Here is a 23,695-nt window from a genome sequence, read left to right as displayed (position 1 = left end):
TATTTACTTGTTTGGTTACCCAATTTCTAAACAGCAGAGAAATAAAGTAGCCTTAAAAAAAGGTAAATTAATCTTAATTCCAAGGCAAATGCTGCTAAAGAACTGCTAGCACAAAAGCAGAATAAAGAGCTGGATGCTTCCTTCAGCTTTCTTCCCATTCTTGTGAGCAGACAGCAGGCTAGCGTGACAAGCAGATGAGACACACAGTCTATCTGATGCTCTTACATTCTTAGGGAATAGTTTTTACCAGGCAGCTTAATGACGCCCCGTTTTACCTCAAATGCTAAGACTTGACAGAATTTTTAAAAAGGAAAGATATGTTTTCTTCTTTAAAATACAGTATTCATTTAGAAAATCAAGCCATGTAATGAATCTCAAGTGGCATACTTCAACTTCATGTACTAGATGTTTCTGTAAAGCTGTGTGCATACTTGAAAAAGACTATTTTGAAAATGCTTTCTAGAAATCTCTACAGGGAATATTATTTAAAAAAAATTATATGGTGATTCCTTGGACCATTCCTATGGTCACCTTATTTATTCTAACATAGTAGGGTTTATACATACTGTTTTTATGTATGTATAGATGTGTTATAAACTAGATGTGTTATAAACAAGCAACAAGTTTTACGTGCTTTCTACTCAGTTGTTTCACTTAGGTAAGAGCGTGAGAATTAAAAAAAAACAAAATAATGTGCGTTCTGTGTACTCACAAAGCAATGATGGTGGTGAATGGTCTGACGACTGTATATTGTAAGACACCCAGTTTGCATCTAAACAGCAATACTCTGTCAAAGAAAAATAATTCAGCATTTGAATTACTCATTTCATACTATCAGGTTTTCTCCAAAGCCCCCAAATTAAAATCAGTTTGACAAATGATGCCATATTTATGTTTAATTTTTAAAAATTATTTTTTATCGTAGTATAGTTGATTTACAATGTTGTGTTAGTTTCAGTTGTACAGCAAAGTGATTCAATTATACATATACATACATCTACTCCTTTTAGAATAATTCTTTTAATTTAGTCATTCTAAATGGCTACTGGGGAAGAATGTGGATGGAAGCAAACACATTACTTAAATACTGTTTTTTAAATTATGTAACAACGACATCTGAAAGATTTCCCTTTTTATGTCTAATTTCAAATTCCTGAGTAGTGCAGCACAGAACAGAAACAAAAAGAATGGAAGTGGGTCCCTGTGTGTTTCTGGAAGAAAAACCAAGTAACAAATAAATTACATGTAGGTTTGCATATATGGAAGTGTATTGAGAAAATAATATTTACATTTAGGATTCAGTTTCCTTTCAAGCTTGGCCATTATATATCATTCCAGACAGTATCACTGACTAGATACTCTGCAAGAACAAAACAAAGATCCTGCATAAAACAGTTTTTAATCACTGAGCTCACTTAATGTAGGGGAAAATCTACAAACAAAAACAAAACAAAAAAGTCCCCAAACAGCTACCACCAAAAAAAAAAAAAAAAAAAAAAGGCCCTCTACCTGAGAGCCTTGTGGAACTTTCTTAAAAAGACCAAGATGCTCTGAGGGCAAATGTTTATTTAACACTCCTTCATCAATTCTATGTATTATAAATGCCCTAGTTTAAGAATTACATCTAGACTGAGAAGAATGAGTCTGACACACACATCTTGAGGCCTGGAGTTACCAGGACTGAATTAAAAGCTGATGGGGTTCCACATGCTGAGAGCCTTCTCTGTGCCGGGGTCGTTCACTCCCACTGATAACCGAGTGCCCCTGGGGAGGTGGTCCGGGAGCTGCACTTGGGGGCGCAGCAAGAACTCCTGATGACAATGTCTGGGCCACACACGCTGTGCTCCCACCTGTAGTGCTCTGTGAACTGATTGTCAAAACAAACTTTAGACCACTAGGAAACTAAGCAAATGCATTGGTCAATTAGATACCTTTGAAGGCTGTGGAGAATTAATGAGCTGGAAGATGGACCTGAAGACATTTTCCAGAGTGCAACAATGCTGGCACAAAGAAGAGCAGACGCAGAGGGCCTAACACACATGCCAACTGAGGGAAGAGCAGAGAAGAGCAGACTCGGAAGGCCCAACACACACGCCAAGTGAGGGAAGAGCAGAGAAGAGCAGACTCAGAAGGCCTAACATACATGCCAACTGAGGGAAGAGCAGAGAAGAGCAGACTCAGAAGGCCCAACACACACGCCAAGTGAGGGAAGAGCAGAGAAGAGCAGACTCAGAAGGCCCAACACACACGCCAACTGAGGGAAGAGCAGAGAAGAGCAGACTCGGAAGGCCCAACACACACGCCAAGTGAGGGAAGAGCAGAGAAGAGCAGACTCAGAAGGCCCAACACACACGCCAAGTGAGGGAAGAGCAGAGAAGAGCAGACTCAGAAGAGACTATGGCTGAGAACTTTTCCAAACCGATCAGAAACGCAAAGCTACAGACTGAGGCACCCTGTACATTAAATAGGACTAAAACCAAAAAACCCCTAGATATTCCATAGTGAAACTGCGAAATATCAAAGACAGGGTCTTAAAAATGCAGCTGAAGACAGGTCACCTACTAATATAATGGAATGACAACTAGATTGAAAGTAAAGGCTTAACAGTAACAACTGATGCCAGTATAGGGTGGAATAAAATCTCCACAATGTTTGTGGAAAATTCTTGTCAACAAGGAATTACATCCAGCAAAACAATCTTTCAAGAATGAAGGCAAAATAAAGACACTTTTGGATTAAGTGTATCTGAGAACATCTGCCACTGCTATGCTGACGCTGCAAGAAATTTTAAGAACCATACATTAGAGAGAAGGAAATGATCCCAGATAGAATATCTGAGATGCGAGGAGTAATGAACTAACTGTTACACTGTAGTTAAATCTATAAAAGCATTACAAAAACATTCTATACAAACTGATATCTATTTTTTTAAGATTAAAGACTAGAAACAGAAAGTATAACTTCCAAACTAGTAATGAGGGCAAAAAAAACAGCATAAGAAAAACATCAACAGAAACAGGTAAACAACTAGCAGGGACATTTGGAGCAGCACCTGTACCCCAAGCACAGGTAAGAGCCACATTCAAACTACAAATACTCAAAGACTATAAAGTTTTAACATTGGAGAAGCTATGAGAAAGCTTTGGTTTTTAAGGATATATATATATATAATCCCAGGTGCAGGAGACATGAGACCCAGGTTCAATCCCTGGGTGGGGAAGGTCCCTTGGAGGAGGGCATGGCAACCCACTCCAGTATTCTTGCTTGGAGAATCCCATGGACAGAGGAGCCTGGCAGGCTATAGTCCATGGGGTCACAAAGAGCTGGACACAACTGAAGTGAAGTGACACAACTGAAGTGACTTAGAGTGGTGGTATCCACATATCTGAGGTTGTTGATATTGCTCCCGCCTATCTGGATTCCAGTTTGTAACTCATCCAGCCCAGCATTTCTCATGATGTGCTCAGCTTACAGGTTAAACAAACAGGGTGACAGCAGACAGCCCTCTCGTACTCCCTTTTCAATCTTAAACCAGTCAGTTGTTCCATACAGGGTTCTAACTGTTGCTTCTTGACCCGCATACAGATTTCTCAAGAGACAAGTAAGATGTTCTGGTATTCCCACCTCTCTTAAGGGCTTTCCACAGTTTATTATGGTCCACACAGTCAAAGGCTTTAGCACAGTCAATGAAACAGAGGTAGATGTTCTTCTGAAATTCCCTAGCTTTCTCTAAGATCCAGTGAATGCTGGCAATTTGACCTCTGGTTTCTTTTCCTTTTCTAAACCCAGCTTGGGTATCTACAAGTTCTTGGTTTGCATAATGCCTAGCATGCAAGATTTTAAGCATGACCTTACTAACATGGGCTGCTGCTGCTTAGTCGCTTCAGTCATGTCTGACTCTGTGCAACCCTACAGACTACAGCCTGCCAGGCTCCTCTGTCCATGGGATTCTCTAAGTAAGAGTACTAGAGTGGGTTGCCATGCCCTCCTCCAGGGGATCCTTCCTACTCAGGGATCAAACCCAGGTCTCCTGCACTGGAGACAGATTCATTACTGCTGAGCCACCAGGGAAACCCTGACTAGCATAGGAAATGAGTGAAACTGTCTGATGTTTACAACATTCTTTAGTACTACCCTTCCTAGGAGTTGGGATGAGGACTGACCTTTTCTAGTCCTGTGACCACTGCTGGGTAGTCCAGATTTGCTGACATATTGAATACAACACCTAGATGGCATCATCCTTTAGGGGTTTGAATAGTTCTATCAAAATTCCACAGCATCCCTTTGCTTTATTAAAAGCAGTACTTCCGATCCATGGATCGGAAGAATCAATATAGTGAAAATGAGTATGCTACCCAAAGCAATCTATAGATTCAATGCAATCCCTATCAGGCTACCAACGGTATTTTTCACACAGCTAGAACAAATAATTTCACAATTTGTATGGAAATACAAAAAACCTCAAATAGCCAAAGCAATCTTGAGAAAGAAGAATGGAACTGGGGGAATCAACCTGCCTGACTTCAGGCTCTACTACAAAGCTACAGTCATCAAGACAGTATGGTACTGGCACAAAGACAGAAATATAGATCAATGGAACAAAATGGAAAGCTTAGAGATAAATCCACGTACCTATAGACACCTTATCTTTGACAAAGGAGGCAAGAATATACAATGAAGAAAAGACAATCTCTTTAACAAGTAGTGCTGGGAAAACTGGTCAACCACCTGTAAAAGAATGAAACTAGAACACTTTCTAACACCATTCACAAAAACAAACTCAAAATGGATTAAAGATCTAAACGTAAGACCAGAAACTATAAGACTTCTAGAGGAGAACATAGGCAGAACACTCTCTGACATAAATCACAGCAGGATCCTCTATGACCCACCTCCCAGGATCCTGGGAATAAAAGCAAAAATAAACAAATGGGACCTAATTAAACTTAAAAGCTTCTGCACAACAAAGGAAACTTTAAGTAAGGTGAAAAGACAGCCTTCAGAATGGAAGAAAATAATAGCAAATGAAGCAACTGACAAAGAATTAATCTCAAAAATATACAAGCAACCCCTGCAGCTCAATTCCAGAATAAATGACCCAATCAAAAAATGGGCCAAAGAACTAAACAGACATTTCTCCAAAGACGACATACAGATGGCTAAAAAACACACGAAAAGATGCTCAACGTCACTCATTATCAGAGAAATGCAAATCAAAACCACAATGAGGTACCATTTCACGCCAGTCAGAATGGCTGCTATCCAAAAGTCTACAAGCAATAAATGCTGGAGAGGGTGTGGAGAAAAGGGAACCCTCTTACACCACTGGTAGGAATGCAAACTAATACAGCCACTATGGAGAACAGTGTGGAGATTCCTTAAAAAACTGGAAATAGAACTGCTATCAGTTCAGTTCAGTTCAGCCGCTCAGTCGTGTCTGACTTTTTGCAGCCCCATGAATCGCAGCACACCAGGCCTCCCTGTCCATCACCAACTCCCGGAGTTCACTCAGACTCAAGTCCTTCGAGTCGGTGATGCCATCCAGCCATCTCATCCTCTGTCATCCCCTTCTCCTCCTGCTCCCAATCCCTCCCAGCATCAGAGTCTTTACCAATGAGTCAACTCTTCACATGAGGTGGCCAAAGTACTGGAGTTTCAGCTTTAGCATCAGTCCTTCCAAAGAAATCCCAGGGCTGATCTCCTTCAGAATGGACTGGCTGGATCTCCTTGCAGTCCAAGGGACTCTCAAGAGTCTTCTCCAACACCACAGTTCAAAAGCATCAATTCTTTGGCACTCAGCTTTCTTCACAGTCCAACTCTCACATCCATACATGACTACTGGAAAAACCATAACCTTGACTAGATGGACCTTTGTTGGCAAAGTAATGTCTCTGCTTTTCAATATGCTATCTAGGTTGGTCATAACTTTTCTTCCAAGGAGTAAGTGTCTTTTAATTTCATGGCTGCAGTGATTTTGGAGCCCCAAAAAATAAAGTCTGACACTGTTTCCCCATCTATTTGCCATGAAGAGATGGGACCAGATGCCATGATCTTCATTTTCTGAATGTTGAGCTTTAAGCCAACTTTTTCACTCTCTTCTTTCACTTTCATCAAGAGGCTCTTTAGTTCCTCTTCACTTTCTGCCGTAAGGGTGGTGTCATCTGCATATCTGAGGTTATTGATATTTCTCCCTGCAATCTTGATTCCAGCTTGTGCTTCTTCCAGCCCAGCATCTCTCATGATGTACTCTGCATGTAAGTTAAATAAGCAGAACTGCCATACGACCCAGCAATCCCACTGCTAGGCATACACACTGAGGAAACCAGAATTGAAAGAGACATGTGTACCCCAATGTTCATCACAGCACTGTTTATAATAGTCAGGACATGGAAGCAACCTAGATGTCCATCAGCAGATGAATGGATAAGAAAGCTGTGGTACATATACACAATGGAGTATTACTCGGCCAATAAAAACAATACATTTGAATCAGTTCTAATGAGGTGGATGAAACTGGAGCCTATTATACAGAGTGAAGTAACCCAGAAAGAAAAACACCAATACAGTATGCTAACACATATATATGGAATTTAGAAAGATGGTAATGATAACCCTGTATGCGAGACAGCAAAAGAGACATAGATGTATACAACAGTCTTTTGGACTCTGTGGGAGAGGGTGAGGGTGGGATGATCTGGGAGAATGACATTGAAACGTATAATATATGAAACAAATCACCAGTCCAGGTTCAATGCATGATACAGGATGCTTGGGGTTGGTGTACTGGGATGACCCAGAGGGATGGTATGGGGTGGGAGGGGGGTTCAGGATGGGGAACACATGTACACCCGTGGTTGGATTCATGTCAATGTATGGCAAAACCAATACAATATTGTAAAGTAATTAGCCTCCAATTAAAATAAATAAATTTATATTAAAATAAAATAAAGCAGTGCTTCCTTTTGCACACTTGATTTCACTCTCCAGAATATCTGGCTCTGGGTGACTGATCACACCATCCTATTAATCCAGTATATTAAGATTTTTTTGTACAAGTTCTTAAGTGTATTCCTTCCAGTTCTTCTTGATCTCTTCAGCATCTACTAGGTCTCTACCATTTTTGTCCTTTATTGTGCTCATCTTTGGACAGAATATTCCCTTGATTTTCCAATTTTCCTTAAGAGATCTCTAGTCTTTCCCTTCTGTTGTTTTCTTCCAGTTTTATGCACTGTTCATTGAAGAAGGCCTTCTTGTCTCTCTATGCTGTTCTTTGACACTCTGTATTTAGTGGGATGTACCTTTCCCTTTCTCGCTTGCTTTCGCTTTTTTCTTTAGCTATTTGTAAGGGCTCCTCAGATAAGCACTTTGCCTTCTTGCTTTTCTTTTTCTTTGGGATGGTTTTGTTCGCTGCCTCTTGTAGAGTATTACAGACCTCCGACCATAGTTCTTCAGGCACACTCTTTACTAGATCTAATCTCTTGAATCTCTTTATAACCTCTACTAATATTCATAGGGGATTTAAGTCGTACCTGGTTGGCCTAGTGGTTTTCCCCACTTTTAGTTTAAGCCTGAATTTTGCTATGACAAGGTGATGATCTGAACTATAGTCAGCTCCAGGTCTTGTTTTTGCTGACTGTATACAGCTTCTCCATCTTCGGCTACAAGGAATGTAATCAATTTGATTGCGGTATTGACCATCTGGTGATATCTTTGTGTAAATCGTCTCTTGTGTTGTTGAAAAAGAGTGTTTGCTATGACCAGTACATTTTCTTGGCAGAATTAAGTTAGCCTTTTCCCTGCTTCATTTTGTCCTCCAAGGCCCAACTTGCCTGTTACTCCAGGTACCTCTTGACTTCCTACTTTTGCATTCCAATCCCCAATGATGAGTAGAACATCTATTTTTGGTGTGAGTTCTAGGAGTTCTTCTAGGTCTTCATAGAACTGATCAGCTTCTTCAGAATTGGTGGTAGGGGCACAGACTTGAACTACTATTATGTTGAATGGCATGCCTTGGACATGAACCAAGATCATGTTCATTTGCTTTAAAATAAAGTCTATGTTCAAACATATGTCCATACATTTAAAAACTTCATTTAGTCTGCCTAATTCCTAAATGGTGTAATTAAGAAAATTTTTGTTCTAGAAACAACAGGAAGCCAAAATAGTTCTATACTTGTCCTCCCAGAAAGAAAAGTCCAGGGCATATCTTTCAAGGTATATAGTACCCCATCTCTTTCTGTAATATGTAAGTAAAGGCAGTAACTCTTACGTAGGCAGTAAAACTTGGACATGAAGACAGTGACAGTATAAGAAAGGGAAATCATAACTTCATTTTGTTCATGAACAAAGATCTAAATATTCTAAAATATTAGCGATCCAACACTTATAATGTAGAAAAGTTGATGATACACCATAACCACTTAAAATTTGTCTTTCAAATGCCAAGTGGATTATAACGTTAGAAAAGTCATTAATCTAATTCACTATATTAACAGGTCAAAAGCAAAAAATTATGACCATCTCAACAGGGATAGAAAAAGCATTTGATGATATTCAATACTTAGGTATGATTAAAAACTCTTAACTAGGGATAAAAAAGAGTTTATTTAAGCTAATAAAGGATGCCTACAAAACTTCTTTAGAAACATTATATTCAAATGTGAGATTTTATAAGAATTCCCATTAAAACCAGGAATGATACAATAAAGTCTAAAGGTACTGAGCACAGTGAGAAGAGAAACATGTATAAAAACTAGAAACAAATTCTTTTGAAGGTGACTGGTTACACAGAGAATTTAAGATCTACAGAATAAGAAAAATTAACAAGATTTTTGGATATAGGCTCCATATGCAAAAACCAATTGCCTTTCTATACACTGGTAGTTATTAAACTAATTTTTAAAAAAGATGTTATTTACAATAGAAATATAATATAAGACATTTAAAAAGTCATAAAAGATGTACAAGACTTTTATGAGAAAACTATACTGAAAGATAAATGAAGAGCTAGATAAGCAGAAAGTAGACCATATTCATAGATAAGAAGATTCAAATAACCATAAAGATTTCAATAAATTGAAGACTGAATTCAGTAAATTGAAGACTGAATTCAATTCCAATCAAAAAGTCCCAATAGGATTTTTCAAGTAACCTAACAAGCTGAATCAGAAATTTATACATAAGAGCACCAAATTAAGAATAGCCCATTTAAGACTTATTAATAAAATATAGTAGTCAATGAATGGAAATGGTCCAGGGATTGAAAAGTTAATCAATAAAACAAAAAAAGGGAAGATCACAAATAGACCCACATATATGGAACCTTTATATGACAGAGATGGCAACATAACCAGTGAGGCAGGAGAGAGAATGGTGCTAGCACAGCCAGTCAATCAAATTAAGTGAAAGTGCATTCCTACTTCATATAACATATGAGAAAGAAATCAATATATGTTTATAAGTCTTAATGGAAAAGTAAAATGTTTAGGAAGAAAGCACAGGAGAGTTGTTTTTATAATGCTGGGGTCAGGAAGAATTTTTTTAACCAGACAAAAAGTACTTGAAATAAGACTGATAAATTCAACAATATAAACATCCTCAATAAAGTGCCAAAACATGCCAAAAACTAGAAGAAGGTATTTTTAACATGCATTAAATAATTAGTATCTTAATCTATAAAGATCCCCTACGGATAAGACAACCCATTAAAAAATGAGGAACAGAAACAATCACTTCTCAGAAGGAAAACACAAATGGCTGATAAACATATGAAAACTTGCTTAACCTCACTACTAATCAGTAAAACCTTTATGACCTCTTGAGAGGCAAACATTAAGAAGTATGGGTAATTCTAAAATCTTTTCTACTGGTAATGGGAGAGTAACTTGATACTGTCACTTCAGCAAATAATTTATCACAAAATCACACAAAAGCCAAAGATGTAGCATATCCACTCCAAGGTATACACCCTAGAGCAAATTTTTTCAAAGTGTGGCAAATTCAACATGGTGGGCTATGATCCAATTTTAAAAACAAGAGGGTGGAAGGGAATACACAGTAAGAGTGAGTACCGTTTCATGAAAACATTTGTTTCCTAACAGTATTAAATGACTAGGTAAAATGTTCCCCTCCTCTCATAAACTCACATGCATAAAATCTAACATTCATTACAAGGAAACTCACTGTGCTCACTGCATGTCACAGAAATCACAGTCTAAAAAGGAGATGCAGTTTTACATCTAAAGACTGCAAACTTGCATCTTAAATTCAGTATAATGCTTAAAACCAAAGCATCATATTGATTTATCCTCAACAGCAACAGGCTGATTAATGATCAGACATATATCACCAGTTATCCAATAGAAGGAGACTGGTAACCTAAACTGTATTTATATACAAGAGAATGAGAAGTTTTGTATTACTAAAACCATATCCCCAAACTGCATGGCTTTGGTAATGTTTAAAGTCTTCAAAGGAAAGAAAACCTGGTTTATAGTCATGGACGCACTGCTGATAACATTCAGGTAGTAGCTGTCAGAACTCAAGAGTCTCAGGAACTTTTAATATAGTTTTTTAAAAAGAGAAAATGTGATTAAAAAAAATTGAAGTTTTGATGTAAAATTATCCCTGAATAAAAGTGATGCTTAGAAAAATGTAAACAAGCATGAATGTAATTGCTTGTGTAGTTAGGAACAAATAAATTGCACAAGCACAGAAAAGGGAAATTTTGGTCTACAGCCTTGAAACCTTGAAAAAGGTTCTGGGTTTTAGCTGACCACCTACTAACTGGGATGAGCCAGCCTGAAGAGGCAGCCAGAACCGCATCTCAGGTTCTGTATTAACAGAGGAGTCCTGATCAAAGCCAAGCTGCCATTGCCACCTCCACTATCGTCATCATATTTACTAGACCACTGCAATCTCTTGCATCTATGCCCACTTCCAGTTCAGTACACAGAGTACAGTAATCTCTGAAAATGAAACCTGGATATCAGCCCTTTGCTTAACATCCTATAATGGCTTCTCACTTGACAATCTCTCTCCTAGACCAAACTTTAGACAGGGTTCCTCTTAGCCTTCTTGTCAACTAGGCATCAGCTAGGCCCTGTCCTTGGCCTGGGAAACCAGTCTGAGCAAAAAATCCTGCTAAGACACCTATTACCACTGCCGCTCCATCATCTCACACTACCCCCCAATATCTGATTACCCTTGATATCGAATCCAGCTCCTCATCCGTCACTCTTGATGTCTTCTTGGTCCGCCTTAAGTAACATTCTTTTTAGGGCAATTTTGAGAGAATTCTCCTACCCTAATGTCTCCTCTTAGTAATTTTCCACCCAGTGACCACCCCAATCTCTTTGGTTATAAATCCCTGTTTGTTCTTATTGTATTTGGAGTTGAGTACAATATCCTTCCACCCCCAACTGTTATTCTCACTATCCTCTTCATAGGCTCCTGTTGTTTTTCCTTCATAGTGTTTCCTGAAGTAACTAACTATATATTTGTGTCTTCATTTAATTGCTAACCAAGCTGTAAGTTCCATGAGTTCTACATCTGTTATATGTATTATGATATACCTATATACTAGCACATACCAGGTGTTCAATACATATTTGTCAAATAAACACCTTAGGAGTTTATTATTTCAAATAGCCAGGCAGCTCCCTGTCATTGCAAGGGTGTTAAGGAGAGACACTTACGTTTGGTGCTGATGTCGTCGAAGTGGTTCTGTATTGCATGGAAGGCAATGTAGCTATTAGGGCGTATATCTACACTGATTCCTCCAAGTCATTCCACCCACCTTGGCTTGAAAATTTCACCTACATCTCCATCTATCAGTAATCAAGTCTTGTTGATTCTCTGTTGGATTCTCTTATTATCTTTCCTTTCTATTTCAATTCCACGCCCCTCTTTTTCAGCTTCTCTCACAAACGAACTATTCTAATAACATAATTTATTTCCCTTTCTGGACTCTTCTCCTCCTAATGAATCTTGCATTGTATTTTAAAATTAATCTTTCTAAAATGCCAGTCTTCAAATGTTTCCTGCTGAAAAACATCCAGTGGTTCATTCATAGAATAAATGAAATCTTAGGTTCAACTTAACTTTGCAGGCTTTATTTCCTTTCTGTCCTACATGAATGAATAACAAGGCCAACTAACTTACATATAACTAGAATAAAATCACCATTTGTTGCTCTTATCTCATGTCCAATGCCGTTTTCCCACCTAGACTATCTTCTCCTTGAGTCTTAAACCTGATTTTGCCATTAACTTGCTATGTGATTTGAGGAAGTTAATCTGTGCAGACTCTGGTTTCCAATCTTTAAAGAATGTTGGTTAAATGATGTCTAAGTTTCCCGCCCACCCCCCCCCCCCAACTTTGTCAGTTTTCTATTTAGGGTAAATAACGTAAAAGAAACTAACTCATGTTTGGATTACAAAAATGTGTTTTTAAGTATTCAGACTTGACTGTGAACTACATGAGGGGAGGGACTCTGTCTTACACTTTTTGTCCTGCACAGAGCACTTAACACACTGCAGAGAAATGACACTTACATCTGTGTAAGTAAACCAAACTTAAAGAATTAAAACCGAACATACTTACTCTCCCATAGTCCACGGTGGACAGCAACACAAAGGAGGGAAATGTTTCTGCTGATCTTTGGCTTCAATGATTAATACCAGATTTGGATAGCGGTTAGTTAGATAATTGGTAAGGAATCCCATAAAGTTGTAAATGACATAAGCTTCATAACATTCTCTGCAGGTATCCACATATATTGCAATGCTGGGATACTTCAAAGCTATCCACTATGAAGAAGCATAGATATTGTTTTAACAGATGTTAGAAACAATAAAAGGAATTACCACTGCAATTCATGGCACTCGCAATAGGCCTATTTTAAAACTTGAGTTGTCTTGTCACATACTTACATCAAACTTGCTAAATTTTATCAGTATGAGGGCTACCAGGTAATCTGTGAAATTAATTTTTAAAAGCAATAAAGATCTTGCATATTGGTAAACAAAAACATTTCTGTTGGGGGTAAACAATGAATATGAAGAGAAAAGTTATATTATGTACTTGAGTTCTTCAATATTAATATAATCCAAAACTTCTTGACATGACCATATAGAAAATGATGTTAAAGACATTTTCTTTATATTTAATCAAATTAAAGCAGTTATTTGTAACAATTACATATACTAGGATCCACTGGGGAAGATTTCTGCTTTGATCCAAATAAATATTGTAATAAATAAAAAGGATGATAAGGTAATTTTAAGTATTACAATCTATAGAGGAATAAGAACAACTCATTTGAAATTTTAAAACATCTGCCTTTTCTATGGTTATACTTTATCTTCTTTATTAACATTAAAAACACTTATAAACCTAACTCCTTATTGCCAAATAACATTACTTTTATTACCTTAATTATAGTTAGTATTATAAAACAAGCTTTTAGTTAATGAGTTAAAATGAAGCATACTTACACTATCCAAACTGTATATGGGTACCATCCAAAGAATCCTATTTAGAAAGCAAAAACATACATTTAAAACATTTTACATGATTAAAAAAATTTTACATTTTACATAACATTTACATTTTATGAGATAAGCCAACACAACACTAGTAGAATCAACATGTTACCTTATTATGGGTTTCTGTAGTTCAGGTTGTGTATAATGCACTAAATGTTGCAGTATCACCCAAAGCGAGATCGGTATAGTCAACAGCAAAAAGATTCCTGCAATAAACCAAGCCTTGGTGTGTATTCCAACCTTTAAGAAGCAAAGAACATATTAGTATAATTCTCTGATATTAGAACAGGTAAATATGCTTTTTGTATTTTTTTAAATTTTAATTTATTTATTACCGAGGCTCAGTATTTTCCAAATAACTAGTGACTATGTTTATTTCTTCTTCAATAACAGCCTATTTGTGCTTTTATAGAAGGAGGGGGTGGATTTTCCCTCATATGGTCTTTAGTTATAGCACTGCATACATTAAGCATATTAATCCCATGTCATTTCCCTCAGATTGTTATTGGCCTTTTATATTTGATTTTTCTGATTAAGGATGTATAGAAATTTTAGAATTTTCTATAAGTCAAATCTAAAAATCTTCTGTTTTATTCCTCTGCTTCTACGTTGGGATAAAATTTACCAAAGTTTTCTGCAAATTGTACTGTTACTCAAAATATGAACAGAAGACTTACTGAGTGCTGTTTGCCTGATAACTTTGCTAAGTTCTTTACATGCATCATGTTCTTTTAATCCTCCCATTGGCTAATGAGCACTGCCAGTGTCCAAGGGACCTGTCCAGAGGACCCATGCTAGTACAGATTGCCCCTGTAAGAGCACACCGGGCTTCCCAGGTGGCTCGGTGGTAAAGAATCTGCCTGCCAATACAGGAGATGCATGATACGCAGGTTTGATGCCTGAATTGGGAGAATCCCCTGGAGGAGGAAATGGCAACCCACTCCAGTATTCTTGCTTGGAAAATTCCATGGACAGAGGAGCCTGGCAGGCTACAGTCCACATGGGGTCACAGAGTTGGACACGACCAAGCACACATGCGTGTCTCTTATACACAATATTATCAACTCAGGACAAGACATTTTCAAAAGATCTAATTTCTTTTTAAGGTCAATATCTGATCAATATTTTTTTCCTTTAAAAGCTCAATTTCTAAAAATATAATTTGAACTGCTTCATCCTAAGGCAGAGCTAAAGTAATCCACTCATTTTCTGGTAAAAAAAAAATTTATTTGAACCTCTGTTCTATCTGAGGAGCCCTCCAGATTAAATTTTATTCCTTGTACTCCTGAATGTGAATCCTTCTAATTAAAAAAAAAAAGCAAATGTTAGCTTTTTAAAGTGAAAAAGCTGGGAATTTATTTTTAGTATTTGAGGAGCTTGAGCAGTTAATGGAAATAGAACTGAAGTCCACAACTTCTATCTTTTGCTGTTTTGAACAAGATTTTTTTTTCATCAAGAGTCAAAGATTACAGAAGTAGAAAACAAAAGTATAGAGAACAAATGTATTTTTATAACAATGAATTTCTACATTCAACTGTATGGAAAACTTGAAAAGCAGACTAAAAAGTCTTGCTGAATGCTGGAAATTAATAAAGCAGTAAGTCAAAAGTGAATATGCAGAGGTGAATATTCTAAAAAGAATGTCTAAGCAATAATTTTCCAGAGATTTTTGCTTGGCTCAATTGCATTTAAAATTCAATACTGAGCTTCCCTGGTGGCTCAGTGGTAAAGAATCTGCCTCCCAATGCAGGAGACTCCTGTTCGATCCCTGAGTCAAGGAGACACCCTTGAGAAGGAAATGGCAACTCACTCCAGTATTCTTGCCTGGGAAATCCCATGGACAGAGGAGACTGGAGAGCTACAGTCCATGGGGTCACAAAAGAGTTGGATATGACTTAGCAATTAAACAACAACTCATTTTAATGACGGCAATAATAGTAACATACCCTCGATTTTCTTTATTATAAGGTGATCATTAAGAACAGTATTGCCAAGTACTTTTAATGCCTACATTTGTTTTTATGACTGCTTTAGTGCTAAAAGGTAGAACTTGGTGGCAGACTTGAGAGAAAACTGATGTGCTCACGACTAAAGAAAGCCAAGCATCCTCAGTATGCTGTAAAGAAGAAAGTTCTTTTTCAAATGATCATAAAACAAGTGACTGGAGAATTGACTCATTTCAGTATGGTGATTCCAAATTTTAGAAATCCTGCATAGGAGAGTTAGTACTAGTTTTACATTGCAAGTGGTAATTTCGGTTTAGAAAAGCATCATCCAGCCACATTAATGCTACTAATTTGTATCACTGGTCTTATAACTGTTTTGGTTTTTGAGCTATTTAAAAAGCTGTATGCCTAAGAAATTGAACCTATCGTATGTGTGTACATGTTTATGTAATGTTATAATAAAATATAATAAAATTATATATGTTCTACTAAAGTAGTATTATAAAATAAGATCTTAATCTAGGTATCTGCACAAATTGTTAATATGATTATTACATTTACTTTATTTTTTTACATTTTAATTTCTATTTCTCTGTAAATTATTCACACTTGAGACACACTGATAGAAGGATGCGATTAATATTAAACTTATCAGCCACTTTTGGGCTTAGAAAAAAGGAGACAAGTAGTGTAGATTTTTTCCCTAAGGTAATCTGAAGAACGCAGACAGGAAAGAAAAAACCAATAAAGACCAGCATCCAGAAGTGAGTCAGCTGTCCCTCAGCCAGCGGCTTTCGGAGCAGAGTAGAGGGACATAGGAGAGTGCCTTCTGGGCTCACTTCTCAGGGAGAGTGGCTACTCGGGACTCAGGGCTAGCAGGGCACTGCGGCATCCCGGGGGCGTGTCCCTTACTGACCTCTATGTATGTAAACACACGCTCAGCCCAGTAAGAGTGTGACAGATGGCGGCACAGATGGTCGCCTGGCCGCTCCAGGCCTGAGCGTATTCCTCGTGTGCATGGGACGGGTTAGCCAGACCTCCAGTTTTCTACAACTTCAGTTCCCACTGACTTCTCACAGCATGAGCACTGTGACCGTAGTGTTTAAAAGAGAAGTATTTTTTTTTTCATACAATACTGGCTCTAAACATGTCAACTACTTTTTCCAGTGCTTGCTGCTGCTGCTAAGTCACTTCAGTCGTGTCCAACTCTGTGCGACCCCATAGACGGCAGCCCACCAGGCTCCCCCGTCCCTGGGATTCTCCAGGCAAGAACACTGGAGTGGGTTGCCATTTCCTTCTCCAATGCATGAAAGTGAAAAGTGAAAGTGAAGTCGCTCAGTCGTGTCCGACTCTTCTCGACCCCATGGACTGTAGCCCACCAGGCTCCTCCGCCCATGGGGTTTTCCAGGCAAGAGTACTGGAGTGGGTGTGCCATCGCCTTCTCCGTTCCAGTGCTTAATCAGATGCAATAACTGTGCTTTACGTGCTCAGTTGTGAACCTAATCCCAATGAAAATGCTATCCAAAAATGCTATCACATTGCTACCCCACTATAACAATAACAACAGCAAATAAATAGCAAATAAACAGCAATAACAACAGTGCTATTTTAAAAGCAACAGTGGTAATTAGAGGCTTACTGAGTACCTACTATGTGCTGGGGACAGTGCTAAGCATTTTAAAGACATAAACTCATCCAGTAAATAATGAGAATGACTAAGTACTTAGCACAGTGTCACTTTAGCCACTTATTAGTCTCAGTGTTCACATCTGTAAAGTGGGGATAATTCCTGTTTCAGGGCTTTAAAGAAGATTAAAGAAAATTACACCTTATCTTAGGGACATGCTGTAGTTAGTGTCTCTAACATCTTAACAACAAAACACCCTCCCTTAATCCACACTCCTTTCTATCTGCTGTGCCATGCATTCCCGAGTGAAAAAAATACTCAAAACAAACAAAATGAACAAAAACCTGTTTTCATATACTGATACCACTTCTTCACTCTACATTTATTTTTAGCTTTTGCCCGGATGCCTCCAGGGTTTCCCTCATAGCTCAGTCGGTAATCTACTGGCAATGCAAGAGACCCGGGTTCAATCTGTGTGTCGGGAAAATCCCCTGAGAAGGAGGTGGCAACCCACTCCAGTATTCTTGCCTGGAGAATCCCACGGACAGAGGAGCCTGGCGAGCTACAGTCCATGGGGATCGCAAGAGTTGGACACGACTTAGCAGTTAAACCACCACCACCACCGATGCTTCCATCGAAACCATGACGAGGCTCACAAAGGACCCTCTTACTTGTGAAGACCAATGGACAGTGCAGCAGCACCAGACTTCTCACTGTTTTGTCCTTCTGGAAGAGGGCACGGCAACCCACTCCAGTACTCTTGCCTGGAGAACCTCCATGGACAGAGGAGACTGGCAGGCTGCAGCCCAGGGGGTCGCAGAGAGTCAGACACGACTGAAACAACTTAGCACATGCATCTCTGACGAGCCCATGTGAATGTCTCTCACACACCTTAACTATGTGTCCCAGGCAGAACTCAAGTGCTTTCAAATCTGAGTTTCCATCGAGTTTCCATCTTGAGAACTGGCATCACCATTGTTCAAGACTGAAACCTCAGAGTGGTTCTTGACGTCCCCCTTTCTCTCACTGCCTCTCTTCCCCGATCATATCCCCCGTCAAGCTCTGTTTCTTCAATTTCCATGCTGCTTAAAATTCACTTTTCCATCTCTATTTCTGCTATCCTGACTTGGGTCATAAGTCATCATAGCCTGGGTACCCACTACTTCTGAACCACCTTGAAGAGCTTTCTAACTTCTTTCTACTTCCACTTAATTTTCCACAGGCTGGTAGAGTTGTTTTTGGAAGATGTGAACAATGCTGCCCTGCTTGTTCACTTTTTAGATCTTTTTTTAATTTCCTCATAGCATTTCACATCATTTATTGATCTGTTTGTGCTGGTTGTGTTTGCCTCTATCACTAAGTTCCATGAAGGCAGGGGCCATGTTTCTCTCTAACCATACAGAATACAGCAGCACTGGGACTCAAACGATCATTTACTAAGTATCAGACATTTGGGCAAAAGGAGAAAACAAGTAAAATATAAATCGTGTTAGATGCTGGTGAGTCCTAAGAAATGTAAAGAAGGGAAGAGGATATGAAGAGTTGAGGAAAAGAACCTGGGTGACACTGAAATAAAAACCCGAAGGACACAAAGGAATGGAAATACCATCTAGGGAAAGGCATATTATGACATGCCAAGGCCCTAAGGAGGGAGCATGCCCTACACGTTTGAGCAAAGCAAGTGTGGAGGCGGCTCAGGAACTAAGGAGAGAAAGTCAGAGTGAGATGGGGTGGGGGTGGGTTCAGATCATGCTGGGGCTTGGCACCACAGTCAGGGACATGTTGGCTTTTAATCCGGGACTAGCAGTGACTGGAAAACTTTACGAGGATACCCATAACGTGACTTATGTCTTCACTAGCTGTTTGGCTGGTGTGCTCAGGATAGTCCAGCCAATACATGATGAGAATCTGGCTCAGGGTGTTAGCAGTGGAGATTGTAGATTAAAATATTCCTTAAAAGCTGGTACAGTTTGAGTTGACATCAATGATGAAATAAAAATTTACATTTTAAAGCAAAACAAGAAACACTTTCACACAGAACTTCTCTGCCTTCTGGCGTCCCCCCGCCCCTCTGGGGTGCACTGTGCGTCTGCACTGTGTTCGCCAGACCTCTCCAGCGGCAGCAGTACTTGCTCAAACATAAAGATCACTTTCTCTCCTCTGGCCTCTACTTAGAAGACAGCATTCCTTTCTCGATTCTGAAAGGGGTCACGACGACCCACCACTTGACTTGTAAGCGCAGACATCTCTGGTGAGCTCTACTGTAGTTGTTCAGTCGCCAAGTCGTGTCTGACTCTTCGCGACCCCATGGACTGCAGCACACCAGGCCTCCCTGTCTCTCACCATCTTCTGAAGTTTGCCCAAGTTCATGTCCATTGCTGAGCTTTATGTACAATGCCAACGTTATCACTCCCCTTAAAGATGATGACTGGAGCTGAAGAGTGGTCAGACCTGGGGAGATGCTGGGCTGTAACGAAGTTCAAACTTAAATACTTACTTATAACCTTAGTAATGTTACTAACTATATTACTTGCATTCATGCCTGTTTATGGTTATCGGTTCTGGCACTACCAAATGTGTCCGAATGATTAGGCCACTTGAAATGATTGACCCAATATATAGTTATATAAGATCCAAGACTGTAACAGTGTAGCTTTTTCTTCCTGGGAAGAAGTAACAAGAGGGAACCATTTCCTGGACATAAGACAGAGGTCCAGAGGCTTTCGGTTACTGTTGACAGGGCTTAGTTCAGTAACAGTACATTGAATGGCTAAACTTGAAAATCCTCATTTGACCTGAGAACAAGCATTCCTAGTCCCGTGGGATAAATTGGTAGCAAAATGCTTCCCAAACTTTGGTCTAAATTAAGAGCGAAAGGGAAAGGATTGTAAAATAACAAATACTACCCATTCAGTTCTTTGAGAATTAAGTCACTAGCCACTGTGGGTGCTGACCTACAATACAATACACCCTGGAAGGAATTCAGGGTGGGGGGTGAGGGGCAGGGCAGACTCTGCGAAAACTGGCAAAACTGGCCTTCAGACAGTCGGCTGTTTTCAGGAGGAATTTTTTATGAACCTGGATTCTTGCATCTTTCCATACTTAGAAACTCACTAAATTCACACCTGTTCCTTGTGACTAGCGATCTTCTACCAAGTACTTGACTGCATGTGCCTCCTTAGCCAGAATCACATATACACCGGCTTCCCCCATATCTCTTCAGGACAGTGCTCAGAGCTCTTTGAGAGGCTGTCTACCAGGCTATAATTCTCAGTTTGTCTTGAATAAAATTTTCCATCTCTTTCTTAGATTGACTACTATTTGTCACTGACACCAACTAAGAGAAGTCTTAAATTAGGTTATGATACACAGAATTAATCTTTAAAATAGTTCCTTTATTTCAGAGTAAGAAATACTCTAGAGAAATACTTAATAGTAAGGAATCTCTATTAGTATTAAGATGTCTATACGTGGTTTGATAGACAAATTATGGAAATAACCTATATTTCTAACGGATGAGAAATACTTAATGTAGTGTAATAGTCTAGTAACATTAAATATAACTATATGGACTATGCTAGTATGGGAAAGTGAACAAAAAAATTGAGTGAACATACAGTAAACAAACACATACTGAATACAATTTGTTTAATTATATAAAAATATTTTCACACAAAAGGCCCCAAATTGCTATGGTCTTGCCATAACTCTTGTGAAACAGTTGTTTCTAAGTAAAAATAGTCCCTTGGGTTTTATTAACGTCAAACTTGAAAGTTCAACTTTTTTACAAAGTGCTTGGTTAAGTATTTACTTTGGGGTCTTTCAGCTTATAGTACTTTCCTGATGTCATAATAAGAATATGACATCAAAAAACATACAAGGCATTTTCCCTGAAAACTTTGTGGGCTAAGAGTTCAATTTTAAAGTAGAACAATGTCGAACCAACTCAATCCTTTAATTCAGGAAGCTAGTTAAATGCTAATAAAATTCTACACCTGGTCCTTAAGGTAGACCTAACTAAGTTCAGTATTTGAACAGATCAGATTTCAGGAATAAAGTTATCTTACTTTCCGGAAATGGATGACTGCCTGCAAAACAGTGCTCTCCGAAGCTGCTATAGTAATATATTTTATTTTCTCAGTCCTAACTCCACCAGTAGCATGCTCTGAAAAACCGTGAACAACCAGAAGCCACACGTCGGTTCTGCTATGGGTTCATTACATGACTTGTTTTTCAGGATATCAAGCCTGGAGCATCCGGGTAAAAACAGGCTACCTTAGGACAGGAGGTTGAAGAAAGGGTAGGAGGCTGATGGTGCGGGACCCTCTTACCTCCAGTTTCTGTAGTTCCCACACGCAGAGGGGAACCGCAACCACTATGGACAACAGGTAGAGAACCACCGCCAAAGGTCGAATCCACTGTCTCCAGTTCCTCCAGGTACAAGTGCAAGGCATGTTTCCGCATAAATCAGCTCCGAGTAGGAAGGAAAAGAAGCTCGAAGTAGATGGTAACGCGGAGCCCTGTTCTTGGGCTGTTTTTTCGTCTCGCATATTACGGTAAAAGAGCCGACGAGCGACTCTACCAGCAGCTTGCACCGCCTCCTCGGCCCACGCTGTGCTTACTGTTGCTGCTGCCACAAACGCGGCCGCTCACGGGGCTACCGGGGAGCAGTGCGGGCAACATTCTTTCTTCCCCACAAAGCATCGACCCAGTTCTTCCGCGGTGGAATCCCCGGCAGAGCCGCTGCCCTCACCTGGGGATCGCCCAGAGTTCTGCCGGCACCATGGCCTCGAGGGGAGCGGCGCCGAACGGGACCAGCCTGTAAAGACCCTGCACTCAGTTCGTTTCTGCCCCGCGGCTGCCGGCCTGCTCGCTCTTTTCTTGGGTGGTGGCGTCCCTTTCCTGCGGCGGCTGCAGGCGTCACTGACGATTCCGCGGACAGATAACAGACGAGAAAGCCAACCCAGCAGCCTCAGGATTTCTTCACTTGTTCTTTCGGGACAGTCCCCCAAGGCGGAACCCAAGGCCCAACCAGGGCTTCCGTTTCCGCCCTCGCTGTCTGAGGTTGGTGATTCGAGGACTGAGCAAAATAGGCCCGCCCCATCCGGCTCACTTCTCGCTCTGTGATTGGTCATTTTTCGGGGGCGGGGCTTCTAGGTGCGTTCCAAGCTACCAGGGTGGAGGAATTCGAAATGATCGGAAGTTGTGGAGTTGCTCCCGGCGGCTCAGTGGCCCAGGAAGATTCTGCAAGCTGTACAAGTCTTTTGAAAACATTTGAGGAACTCCTACTACACTGTTATACTGACTGTATTCCAGCTTTAAGAAAGGCTGTGTAAGAAGCCATTATCTTAGAGCGGAACCTTTCTCTGACCCAAAGATCTGCGATTCTGCCTGGAAGTGGATAGGGGAGTCCGCTGGAATAAGAGGAAATGGGAAACGTCCGCCTAGTTTTGTGTCAATTGCTAAAATCTAGGGGTGGAGCCCAGAGAAGGCAATGGCACCCCACTCCAGTACTCTTGCTTGGAAAATCCCATGGACGGAGGAGCCTGGTAGGCTGCAGTCCATGGGGTCGCTAAGAGTCAGACACGACTGAGCGACTTCACTTTCACCTTTCACTTTCGTGCATTGGAGAAGGAAATGGCAACCCACTCCGGTGTTCTTGCCTGGAGAATCTCAGGGATGGCTGAGCCTGGCGGGCTGCCGTCTATGGGGTCGCACAGAGTCGGACACGACTGAAGCGACTTAGCAGCAGCAGGGGTGGAGCCACTTAGTTATTTCGGGATGCTCCGAAAGAACATTCTGCTATGCTAAGTCACTTCAGTCGTGTCCGACTCTCTGTGACCCCAGAGATGGCAGCACCCCAGGCTCCCCCGTCCCTGGGATTCTCCAGGCAAGAACACTGGAGTGGCTTGCCATTTCCTTCTCCAATGCATGAAAGTGAAAAGTGAAAGTGAAGTCGCTCAGTCGTGTCCGACTCCTAGCGACCCCATGGACTGCAGCCCACCAGGCTCCTCCGTCCATGGGATTTTCCAGGCAAGTGTACTGGAGTGGGGTGCCATTTGCCTTCTCCGGAAAGAACATTCTAGGGATAGCTTAATTTTAGAAGCAGTACTGAATATGTTTTCCGCATTTGGAACTTGGTAAAAACTGGCATATATTTAAGTTTCAAAAGGTTTACGTTACTACTGACAAAGAAGTTTTACGTACTCAAAGCTTTTGAGGCAAACAATGGTGGTATCTTAAAGCCTTTTTAAACCAATAGAGCAAACAAATTATCTACTTCTCAATTGATACTCAAATATGTATTGTATCTGTTATTTTCTGAGAGTCAGGCACTGTACTAAGCACTTTTCTTACATTATATCAGTTGATCTGTGCAAAATTCCTAAAAGGTAGGCAGTTTTCCATGTCACAGACGAGAAAACAGATTCAAGTATTTAAGGATAAAGTTTGAGGAACTCATTGAACTTGTTACTGGTAGAGCCAGGATTCTAACCTTGGTATCTAACTCAAGCATTGGATCTGTCCATACCTACCACCTGAGAGTTTTGGAGAAGCTAATGGCACCTCACTCC

The 23,695-nt window shown here is 39.9% G+C and overlaps 1 protein-coding gene across 1 annotated transcript in view; it reads right to left on the bottom strand.

Annotated features, from left to right (window-relative positions):
* The window catches only part of TMEM184C (transmembrane protein 184C), a 28,512-nt gene extending 6,842 nt beyond the window's left edge, over nucleotides 1-21,670 (bottom strand). The window contains exons 1-5 of the mRNA XM_006042852.4: nucleotides 21,452-21,670; nucleotides 13,657-13,787; nucleotides 13,497-13,533; nucleotides 12,604-12,809; nucleotides 713-787 (exon numbers count right to left, since the gene is read on the bottom strand). Coding sequence (XP_006042914.1) covers nucleotides 713-787; nucleotides 12,604-12,809; nucleotides 13,497-13,533; nucleotides 13,657-13,787; nucleotides 21,452-21,670 — 668 coding nt within the window. The remainder of the gene's footprint in view (nucleotides 1-712; nucleotides 788-12,603; nucleotides 12,810-13,496; nucleotides 13,534-13,656; nucleotides 13,788-21,451) is intronic.
* Nucleotides 21,671-23,695: the final 2,025 nt, after the last annotated feature.

The sequence above is a fragment of the Bubalus bubalis genome, chromosome 17 (genome assembly GCF_019923935.1).
Source record: "Bubalus bubalis isolate 160015118507 breed Murrah chromosome 17, NDDB_SH_1, whole genome shotgun sequence".
Classification (NCBI taxonomy): domain Eukaryota; kingdom Metazoa; phylum Chordata; class Mammalia; order Artiodactyla; family Bovidae; genus Bubalus; species Bubalus bubalis.
The sequence above is the reverse complement of the archived record's forward strand: the minus strand, read 5'-3'. Positions and strand labels throughout refer to the sequence as shown.